The sequence below is a fragment of the Colossoma macropomum genome, unplaced genomic scaffold, assembly GCF_904425465.1.
Source record: "Colossoma macropomum unplaced genomic scaffold, Colossoma_macropomum, whole genome shotgun sequence".
In the NCBI taxonomy this organism is placed as follows: domain Eukaryota; kingdom Metazoa; phylum Chordata; class Actinopteri; order Characiformes; family Serrasalmidae; genus Colossoma; species Colossoma macropomum.
The window spans coordinates 12,333,273-12,345,693 of record NW_023494796.1 but is presented as its reverse complement, the minus strand read 5'-3'; the positions used below and the strand labels follow the sequence as shown (position 1 = coordinate 12,345,693).

Genomic DNA, 12,421 nt, shown 5'->3' with positions numbered 1-12,421 from the left:
TGAGGCCCAATGTTGGGAAACGCAAAATGTTGCAAAACCATCGGGTAACACTTTATTTGGATAGTACACTTTAGATGCTTTGTAGATACTTAACTTACTTAATTAGGTTACATTCAACTAAATATCTACTAAATTCACTATTATCTTTAACTCTAAACCTGGCTCTAACCATAACCTTAATCTCAACCCAAAACCTAAACCCAACCCTTACCCTGCTCCTACCCCTAACGCTGGTCCAAATCCTAACCCTAACCCCACCACTGTTTGGTCAACTGAGCTAGATGGTTTTTAACAATTTAAACATCTGTAGATAATCTGTAGGGGACTGCATTGTAAAGTGAGATCAACCGTTGTGAAGGTAAGCAGTGACTGGACACCTCAGAAATGAAAGAACATTTGAATGAATTTTATTATCAAATAAAACGTAGCACCTTCTCTGGTGTTGGATTAAAGCAGAATCACAGTGTTTACAACCAAACAACACAGACTCAGTTATTGAACAATACAGTAAAAACGCAACTAACTGCACTTGAAATACAAATAAATGCATATATCTACAACTGGACGCTGCTGAAATCCAAATTTATACAAAAGGACACAATAGTACCATAGAAATTATACAGCATAAAAATACTGTATAATGATTTACACCAAGTAAATTAACCAACATTCCCATACTACTACATAGCAAATAAATAAAAAAATAACATTATTGCATTGGAAACTAATTTATAGTTATAGCTCCTTATTCTTTTTCTTCTGAAAGATGTTTCCATCTGGCTGCAGCCTCCAGGTCAGCGTGGTGTTCTCTGCCATCCCATGTTGCTTCAGTTCCTGCAGGATCTGAGGAACCGGGATTATTACAGATTATTACAGAACACTGCAGATAGCTTCACCCTCACTCTATTATGATGTTTCCATAATTAATTTGTTTTTGCAAAGGATTTAGAGCAGTGGTCACCACCGCTGGTCCTGGGGATCTACCTTCCTGCAGAGACTAATTCCAACCAGTCATACCTGCTGTAGCTTCTTCAGAAGTCCATGATTGGCTGGATCAGGTGAATAACTGTTCGGTAAAGGCAGGGGCAGCACGTTAAACACAGGTTGCAACTAAATCTCCAGGAGCAGGACTGGTGACCACTGATAACTATAGGTTCCCAAACATTAGGCTGGGATTTGTTTGACTGTGGCAGTGAGCAGCAGGGAGTTGGTAACTGCTGAAAACCACTGTTTTATTTTTATTATTAATCCAATTAGTATTATTAGTTTATTTGTCATGTAATATGTTGTTGTGCAATATTGCATCCTACAGCATCAGTTTGACAGAATTCATATTATTTTGGCATTTTCTTCCATCAGTACTCAATATGCACTGGCTTTTACACAAATACATCATATAACCAACCACCCTTATTTAAAAAGTTCCTTCCACTTTCTATATGCATCATTCTACTGAACTGGTTCAAAGTCAGTGTTGAAAACATTTCAACTTTTGGCAAAAATCCCTTTGCTTTGAGTAAACCTATATGTTAATTGTGTTTATTTTATTACAACAAATGACTGAACATTCCATTTATTCACTACCAAAACAATCATAACACTACTGAAACCTTACCAAATGTTTCAGTAGTGACTGTTCAGTAGGGACAAATTTAGCTAATTTTGGGCAAAAAATCCAGCCAGTAGATGATTAGTAAACATAGCTTTAAACACTTGCCTGCTCATAAAATCATAATATTTTTCATTAAAACACAAAAAGTTTACTTAATTACAGAAAATGGGTTTACTCTTAATGTTACAAACTGATTTACAGTCTTTGGAACACAATTGCATTAAAACAGTAGGATCCAACTGCTCACCATGTGGCCATGAGGGACAGGGATGCAGGCTCACTTCCTGCAGTAAAATGCAGGGGTGTGGCTAAAATAAGACTCTGAATAAATCTCTTTGACCAGATTCTTAAAACTCAGTGACAGCAGTGCTATGCAATGTCACAGACTACAAAATGACAACACTTCCTCAGCACAGTCTCACCACTCACTGTGTGCCAATAGGAGTGACTCACCATCTCTAAAATGGACTCCTTCACCGCAGGGTCATTTACGTTGTGATCTGACCGCAGCTCTACACTCAGGATCTGTCTCTTACCCGTTATGCTCCCTGCACAATAGCCAAAGCAAACACAAGAGAAGGCAACTTATTGCATGCCTTATGCTGAGTGGAAATCAGAACAGGTTAGCTCTTTGCTAATCAACGTCCACAAAACAAATGCAGTGTTTTTTTGTCTGTTAGCTTTATGTTCAATTAAACAGTGGTAAACTTTGTAAATTATATGATGATAATGTGTCTAAACTCAGAAATATCTTGTAATATCATAAGGCAGTCGTATAAAACATTGAGGTTGACTGAATTTGAGGAAAAGAAGACAATAAAAGGAAACCTGAGATTTAAACATTTGAATTTTGGAAAACTTGACAAAGACTTAAATATCTATTTGTTTTCACATTCAACTTAACTCTTTAACTTCACAAATAATTAATTCAGGAATATATTTTATATTCCACATATATTGATTGTTACTAATATGTCATGTTGTTCTTATAAAAATGAATTCAAAAAATAGCTACTTCTATAAACTTCTTTTACCATTGAAAACAGTTATAAATGTCAGTGTTATTTGTTAATAGTTAACTAACTGAACCCACCTGTCATTTGATCTGCCCCCCTTCAGCATAACACAAAAAGTCTATGTTCATTTTATATACTGAAGATATATTTTAGATTCTGCATAAATGAACTGTATTAATAATGCCCTTGTTGTTGTTGTCATTTTCATAAACATTCTGGTAACACTTTACATTAAGGGTCGCTAATCAATCATTAAATATATAATAATCAACTATTAGTTTCCCATTATTTAGTTATTAGTTAACTCTTCATTAAGCATTAGCTATTACTTAGTAATTGATTAAACACTTATCAATTAGTAATTAAGTACACTGTTAGTTGATAAGTTAGTTTGTCGTTAGTTTGTGGCTTACTTACTCATTATCTGTGTGCTAATTGCTGCTTATTACATTGTTAATTAACTAATTAAGTATTTTTCTTCATATAAAGAAGTAACGTGATAACTTACTAGCACTTATGTGTTAATCCCGCTAATTATCTGTTAATTAACTTTCCATCACCTCCATATATTCAGTTGGCTCACTTTTCTCACTTTGGTTCTTGTTCATTAAAGATGCTTATGGTCACATCTGACCGTAAGATGAGCGCACACAAATTCATGGACGGTTTTGTTATTCATCACGTTCATCTTGGCATATCTGTACTCATATCTGGTAGGAGTGCATGTAAATTTGGGCATAAATGCTGGATATGTGGCTAATTAACCAAAACTATTATCAACATAATCTGTAATTGCAAAAATAAGAACAACAATAGAAAATTTCAATAATACTAATTTGTGTGCATGACAGTCCAGTACAAAAGTGGATGTACTTACTTTACATGCACATTGATATAAACAAGTGCTGCAACTATTTCATGTTCCATTTAAAGACACATTACACTGTGCTTTTGTTTCATACTACTGACTCACAAACACAGCCTCGGTCATACACTGCAATAATACAGCGTTTATTTTAGGGAATTAATTACACTAAACAATCACTCTACTATGTTAACAACACTGAGTATTTTGTTTTATTTCACATTTTATTTTTTCCAGTTTTTATTTTAATACTATTAAGTTTGGTCAGCAGGGGAGGAGTGCACTCACTGCTGGACATCAAACTCCACCCACGAGCACAGCCATTAGCTTCCATGCCAAACACTGCCGTTTTATTGGCTGGCTACTGAAACAACTGCATGAATTAGTGTGTGCTTCATGTAAATGATATGTAAATGAGGTGCTGGTAGGCTGGTTTCATGCACTGAAGCTGATTTATCATTTATGCTCAAATCTCCACTTGTTTCCACATCGTACAAAATTGTTATGAATCAGACGCAGAGCAGTTCATACCTTATAAAAGGCAAAAAAAAAGGTGTTCTTTTTTTACGTAACTTTGATGATTAATGGGTCCCTTTTCACAAGATTCGTGATTACTTCCGGTTTAAGCATTAGCAGGGTAAAACTCACTTCCTCTCCATAAAGCTACTGCAGACGCGATGTCAAAATGTTTAGTAGTGAACTGTAACGCTCAAACACGGAGCTACAACAGCTGTATTGTAGTTTTCCTGCACGGTTGTGACAGTGAGAGTAAGAAGTGAATGGAAGCTCTGATTTAACTGTAAACAGAGCTAAAATGCTGTATGTTGTTTTTACTGCAGTTCTGCTGCAGCTGCTTCACATCAAGCAGCCTCTGTGTCTTTGTACAACACGCCAGCGATTTCGGTAATATTCAGTATTCAGTAGTATTCGGTAGTTTTCAAAAGAAAAAAGAACTTTTATATGTAGCATGAATGTTATAGACTTTGTTTATATTAAGCTAACTATACTGGCTAGAAGCTACTGCTAACCAAACTAGCCCGGCTAACATGAAGCAGCTTTTTCAGATGTTTTTTTCAGCTCGGAGTCGCGTTTTTGACTGAGCAGTGAAAGGTGGATGTTTTCTGAAGTGCTGCTTCAAAAATTGCCATGAAACTATAAGAATAATGATGTTTGGCAGATCGCTAACATAGCTAGCGTTAGAGCTAACTTAGCTTTAAAGTTTGATGCTCATACGAAGCTGGTGCTCCTCAAACTGCTAATGGTAGGCTAGCTAATTAGCGACTGCTAGCCTACTATAAGCTAATACGGTTTAAACGAGGTCTGTAAAATAGACTTTACATGGAAAAGTTTTTGTTTGCGTTTATGTCAGAAGTCTCTGCATCCTGTAGCTAAATGTGTCACAGAACCTGCTCCACGTTAGCCGGCTGGTGGCAGCAGCTAATGAAAGCTAACTAGCTTCCTTATTTTGGGAACACAGCTACAGTTAGAAATGGCTTCTAGCGTTGCTAGCTAGCTACAGCTAAACAACATCTACCAAATTCATACTACACAGAAGAACTTTTATTTCTTTTCAAAACAGAAATATTACAGAAATTGCTGGCATGTTGTTCAACTACAGAGACACTGCTTGATGTGAACAGCTGCAGCAGCAGTAAGCAGGGCTACACCACACACAGCATTTCAGCTGTGTTTACAGTTAAATCAGTGCTTCCATTCACTTCCTATTCTCACTTTTTGTCATGATAGTGCAAACTAACATATGTCTGTTGTAGCTCAGTATTTGAGCATTATAGTTCACTGCTAATGCTTAATCTGGACGTAAACGCGACTCTTTGTGAAAAGGGCCCATGGCCATTAGATCTTTATATTTTGACCATTAATTACTTCTTAAATTCCTTATACTTAACCATTAATTACTGGTTTTGTGTTGTCACTTTACTTGGAGGGACACAAAAGCAGTAATTAATGGATGAGTAAGAGGAATTTAAGAAGTAATTAATGATTAAGTAAGAGGAATTTAAGAAGTAATTAATGGTCAAAGTGTAAAGATCTAATGGCCATTAATCATCAAAGTTACGTAAAAAAAAGCCTTTTATAAGGTATGAACTGCTCTGCGTCTGATTCATAACAATTTTGTACGATGTGGAAACAAGTGGAGATTTGAGCATAAATGATAAATCAGCTTCAGTGCATGAAACCAGCCTACCAGCACCTCATTTACATATCATTTACATGAAGCACACACTAATTCATGCAGTTGTTTCAGTAGCCAGCCAATAAAACGGCAGTGTTTGGCATGGAAGCTAATGGCCGTGCTCGTGGGTGGAGTTTGATGTCCAGCAGTGAGTGCACTCCTCCCCTGCTGACCAAACTTAATAGTATTAAAATGAAAACTAGAAAAAATAAAATGTGAAATAAAACAAAATACTCAGTGTTGTTAACATAGTAGAGTGATTGTTTAGTGTAATTAATTCCCTAAAATAAACGCTGTATTATTGCAGTGTATGACCGAGGCTGTGTGTGTGAGTCAGTAGTATGAAACAAAAGCACAGTGTAATGTGTCTTTAAATGGAACATGAAATAGTTGCAGCACTTGTTTATATCAATGTGCATGTAAAGTAAGTACATCCACTTTTGTACTGGACTGTCATGCACACAAATTAGTATTATTGAAATTTTCTATTGTTGTTCTTATTTTTGCAATTACAGATTATGTTGATAATAGTTTTGGTTAATTAGCCACATATCCAGCATTTATGCCCAAATTTACATGCACTCCTACCAGATATGAGTACAGATATGCCAAGATGAACGTGATGAATAACAAAACCGTCCATGAATTTGTGTGCGCTCATCTTACGGTCAGATGTGACCATAAGCATCTTTAATGAACAAGAACCAAAGTGAGAAAAGTGAGCCAACTGAATATATGGAGGTGATGGAAAGTTAATTAACAGATAATTAGCGGGATTAACACATAAGTGCTAGTAAGTTATCACGTTACTTCTTTATATGAAGAAAAATACTTAATTAGTTAATTAACAATGTAATAAGCAGCAATTAGCACACAGATAATGAGTAAGTAAGCCACAAACTAACGACAAACTAACTTATCAACTAACAGTGTACTTAATTACTAATTGATAAGTGTTTAATCAATTACTAAGTAATAGCTAATGCTTAATGAAGAGTTAACTAATAACTAAATAATGGGAAACTAATAGTTGATTATTATATATTTAATGATTGATTAGCGACCCTTAATGTAAAGTGTTACCAACATTCTTCTTCTTTATCATTCAGCATAATCGGTTTTGGTGTCAGTACCATTAGTTGAACCCACCTGTGGTCTGTTCATCATCTGTATAACAGAGAAAGGGCAGCGTCTCACTGCAGCTCTCCTCAACCCATCTGGATTGCAGGTCTGTGTCTATTAGAGCACAGTTCTTTCCCAGCTTCGTCGGCTCTTCATTCAGCCAGTTTCTGAAGGTGGATTGGCTCTTGTCTGACCACGTCCAGGCGTTTCTGCTCAGGCCGATCCATGCTGTAATTGCTGCAGGTAGATATGCCTGAGCGTCTCTGTTCTCCGTGCTGCTGCTTATGCTGGCCAGGTCCATGTTGTCTCTTCTGCAGTAACTCTGAGCACCGTACCATGTTAGTTTGTCCCATATGAGTAAAAAAACCGTTATGGTTTTCTCTGCATAAAAAAAACAACAACAAAAAACTGTTCTTTAAAACTCCCAGAACTGTTTACTTATCCATCTGTTTGTTGATGTTTTTTTTCTTATGATTTTACAGCTGGTTGATTTTCATTTTTTTCCCCTCTATTGTTCGTTGCCCTGAATGCAGTATGCAGTCTGAATGTTGGTGCTGTTCACTGCTGCATTAAGTAGAACTGTTTCATGTTCCTCCTCAAAAACCATCAGCATTTCAAAGAGCAAATTCCCAGCAGGGAGTAGATGTTCGTTCACTGGAGCTGGGGGTTGTTGAAAACATCTACAGTGGGGCTTGTTCTAACAATTTGTCCTACCCATTAAGTGGTCCCACTGAGCATGCGCATATCATTACTATAACGTAGTAACTTAATATTTCAAACGTTTTATTGTGTTTTCAATGTTAAATCAGTACAAACTCAGCTCAATATTATTACTTTATCCCTGATAGGGTGATTTAGGCGATCAAAAAATCCTAATAATTTTTTTATGCTGGTAACGTTTTCGGATAAGGAGATTTAGACTATCAAAATATCCTACCTACAGTTTCATGTAGAGCGCTACCTAAAAATATGCAGTACAGTAGGACATTTTGACAAGGTAGCACATCAAAACAGGGCTATAACGAGGCAGCCACCCTGCCGGTATGTGTTTACCTTTTTTACCAAATTTTTAGTTTTAACATCTCCAGCTAACATGGCTAATCTATTTTTTAGTTTAAGCTGTTTTAGACATATACATTATTTTATCACTTTGTAGTCGTTAGCTGGCATTATCATACTCTGATAGTCGTGAAAAAAGAATGTACATCATTTATTTAGCTTGGACTCCTACATTGTTGTGTATCTGGTGTTCAACAATTCTGGACACATCCTTAAATTTCAATCTTGGTGACTATAACAAAGTGACATACCTTTCCATGGTAAGCTGAAGTGATATGAATGCCAGTTTTTCTGAGATTAGTAATAGTCTGTAGCCATATAGGCAATAGTGTAATTTGTTTTACCAGCCATTTGCGTACTTTGTTTTCTTGTGAAAAGGGCCTCTTTGCTTTTTAAAGTCATGGACATTTTTTACCTTGTCAGTTCATGTCTTTGGTCATATTAAGCACAATATGTTGTATGTTAAGCACCATAAGTAAATGTTAAGTGTCTTTACATTTAAAAGAAAAATATCTTGTTTCTCTGTGATCTTTGAACAAAGTGTAATGGCGTTTGTAGCCTCTAAATGGCATCAGACGTTTGGTTGCGTCACTGTATTCCAGCAGCAGGGGAAAGTGATACTAACCAATGATAGCTTGCTTTCCCTCCCTCTCCCACCACCCTGACCTCTCACTGAGCATAAACACCCATCATCACATCCACTCACAGATGCATGTATATGTATGTCAGCTGCATGTTTGGTTAGCCTTTCTGCAGATTCTTTCACTTTCGGTTTTTGGACAGTTTGTAAAATAATCACTTATGAGTTGTTTCAGGTCGTTTGCACTGGCAACCTGTATTCACATTAACACAAATGAGGAAGTTCAGTTATCTGGCAGTATATTTGGATTTCCTCTTAACGAACATTACTGGGCAAAACCACTTTAGTAACTTGGTAGATTTCACATTGTAAATTCTTGTTGACTCAAGTATAAAATGCCATTTCTGAGTTGAATTGACTTCAGCCTCGTCTAAATCAGCGTGTCAGAAAATGCTACCAGTATTAAAATTACAGTTTGGATGTGAAGCGAGTGCTGCAGACTTATGCAGCCTTTGGGACCATTGGGACCCAAATCCACCCTTATTACGGCCTCGATCCATAATCTCCTGTGGTGTTTGGCTAAGGGATGTGATTCCCTCAGAATATTAAACATTCTCCAACCATCTTCTATGTAGTTGTTGCAGTTTACAACATAACAACTCTTTGTCACTGTAGCTTTATGTTGCAAAGAGAACTGCTTTCTGTTGCTTTCTTTTTGTTGTCCGTCTGACGAGCACATCCTCACCCCTTAATCTGAGCTCTGCCTTCACAAGGCTTTGGCTTGGTTTAGAAATTTCAGACTCAGTTTGTTTCTACTCTCATAGGTCTACGTTCTCTATACATTTAGCCCAAAAGTTCTCATGGTTGTCTCCAGATGTTCTCTTTACGAGATCACGTCTGGCTCCCTAATGGACTCAGCTTTTAAAGACAATGTGAATGAGAAATCATAATGTATTTTCCCTCATTACATATGAATTATAATGGTACACTTACCCAACAGACTTGTTACTGAGTAGCAGAAAAATGGCTGTGTCTGATTGCAGTCCAAGCTGATCCACTTCCCATTCGTCTTCATTGCAGTACACACTTTTTTTGGATCACTACTGTCCGGTTCATTTGAATCCCAGTTTTTGTATATGGGATTATGCTGACCGCTTGAAGATGACCACCCCCAGTTATTATACAGCCCGATCCACACTCGCACTTGGCCTGATCCGATAGCTTCAGTGGCGTGCTGAATGTCATCGCTGGTGTAAATGGTGGCCAGATCTGTGTACTTGTCTCTGCAGTAACTCTGCGCTTCAGCCCAGGACTTCTCCTCAGATACGTAGAGGTACTGAACAGATGAAGAAGCAGGCAGGACACACAAACCTGTAAAGTTTCAGCCATTAAGAAGGGATGTTATTACAGGAAAGCAGTGTTATTTTGAGGGTGTGAAGAACGTGAGCATTTTCTCACTGACTGATGTGACTGTCAGTTCTCAATGGTCAAATTTATTCAACCCAAATAAATTGTAGAAAAACAGTTAAAAAATATTATTAATTAGCATGATGTGTATGTGAACAGTAGTGACAGGGAGTCAACTCCAAAAGAGTTCAATACACTAATGTTACCCTGCTAGCCTAATCAAGTCATCCTATCTATTCCATACCAAAGCTACTCACCAGCCAATGTAAATGCAAACTCTGATGAAAGATGTCAGCCTGTCAACCAGCCTCTTTTTAAGTCACAGTGATCTTTTCACTCTGATCTGTTACTGCTCTAAAGAGTTAGTCCTCTACATTTTGGATGCTACATCTTTGTATTGGTGGCTCTGGCGCAGTGTAAGCTCAGAAGTTCGGGTACAGGATTAACCATTAATTCTGTATGTTTCTACAACCCCATTCGCAAAAAAGTTGGGATGCTGTGCAAAATGTAAATAAAAACAAAATGCAATGATGTGCAAATAATTTAAACCCTATATTTCATTGAAAACAGTACAAAGACAACATAGTATAGTTTTTTGAAAATATATGCCCATTTTGAATATGATGCCAACAACACATTCCAAAAAAGTTGGGACGGGGCAACAAAAAGCTGGTAAAGTTGTGCAATGCTACAAAAAACACCTGGTGGTTAATTGGCAACAGGTCAGTCACATGACTGGGTATAAAAAGAGCATCTCAGAGAGGCTGAATCTTTCAGAAGTAAAGATGAGGAGGAGTTCACCACTCTGTGAAAGACTACATGAGCAAATAGTGCAACGATTCAAGAATAACATTTCTCAACATAAAATAGCAAATTTTAAACTACAGTACATAATAACATTAAAAGATTCAGAGAATCTGGAGAAATCTCTGTATGTAAAGAACAGGGCCAAAAAACTATATTTGCTGGTTGTGATCTTTGGGCCCTCAAGCGGCACTGCATTAAAAACAGACATGATTCTGTAGTAGAGATCACTGCATGGGCTCAGGAACACTGTCTGTGAAAACAGAATAAGTGTCAGGCTGAGTTTAATTATCCTCGGAGTACATCCAGCGATTTCACATGGAGGCCAACATACATTTAACACCAACAGCGTTAGCCCTGGTAATATGCAACAGACCACACTCAATAGTGTTCAGTGGAAAACAATGGACACGTCAACCTCCAGCAAATTAATGGCACCAGTTGCTTAATGGATGACCACAACACGCAGGCCAATTTACATAGTGGACAAGGGTCTGCACGACATAATTTGGATTGCGTCCAACAACTCAACTTATGAGTTGCCCTCGAGAGCCACAGTCATCTTTGGGAACTTGCCAAAGTTGCACTTACTGATGAGTGAATAAAACTCCCTCACAACTGAAGTTTAATTATATATATATATATATAAAACATATAAAAATTATTTTTCTCTCGTTACAGTTCTTGTAAGTAAATAAGTAAATTTGTGTGAAACATGTTGTGTCCAACTTCAATGCACTTAAAATCTTTGTGTGGTAAAATTTTAACAGATGAAAAAATAAATATGTGATTAATCATGATTAACTACACAAGTCATGATTATATTTTTTAACCACTTGACAACCCTGGTAAAATTATGTTATTTCAAGTACTTTTAGAACAGTTTTATTGGTGCATTCATCATGCAAGTTTGACACAACGGAAAGGGCATTTTATGTCAAATAATAAAAACAAAAACAAAAAGGGAGGTACAAAGCACACACACATACTAACCTAAACATAACAGAAGATAAGGTGTTCCTTGCTGCATGATGTCGAGCTGTGCTGAGACACAATAAAATCTCCAAAAGATGTGTACCTAAAGAGACGGTTCAGTAATTATTATTTTTTAATATTTGTACCTTCTGTTCAGTGGGATTAGATATACTATATTATATATAGGACCACACTCAGTAGAGATTCATGCAGTATATGTATTTGACTGAGTCACTGCAACATTGACATTTATATGCTGTGAACACTGAGTTTATTATAAACATCTGCCAAACGTGCTACAAATGATAAATATTTTAAATATTTTTGTAAAGGTATAACAACAACTATTATGACAACAACAACAATAATAATACAACCCCATTTCCAAAAAAGTTGGGATGCTATGCAAAATGTAAATAAAAACAAAATGCAATGATGTGCAAATAATTTAAACCCTACATTTCACTGAAAATAGAGTAAACACAGCATATCAGATGTTGAAACTGAGAAACTGCATTGTTTTCTTTTTAAATATATGCCCATTTTGAATTTGATGCCAACAACATGTTCAAAAAAAGTTGGGACAGGGACAACAAAAGGCTGGTAATGTTGTGTAATGCTAAAAAAAACACCTGGTGGTTAATTTGCAACAGGTCAGTAACATGATTGAGTTTAAAAAAGCATCTCAGAGAGGCTGAGTCTTTCAGAAGTAAAGGTGAGGAGAGGTTCACCACTCTGTGAAATAGTGCAACAATTCAAGAATAACGTTTCTCAACATAAAATAGTA

At 36.6% G+C, this 12,421-nt stretch overlaps 1 protein-coding gene across 1 annotated transcript; it reads right to left on the bottom strand.

The window, feature by feature from the left end:
- Window positions 1-735: 735 nt before the first annotated feature.
- On the bottom strand, window positions 736-7,110 carry LOC118816799 (C-type lectin lectoxin-Thr1-like). Its single transcript, XM_036583393.1, has 3 exons — window positions 6,837-7,110; window positions 2,066-2,160; window positions 736-843 (listed from the first exon to the last, which is right to left on the bottom strand). The coding sequence occupies exons 1-3, from the start codon at window positions 7,108-7,110 to the stop codon at window positions 736-738; spliced, it is 477 nt and encodes a 158-aa protein (XP_036439286.1).
- Window positions 7,111-12,421: the final 5,311 nt, after the last annotated feature.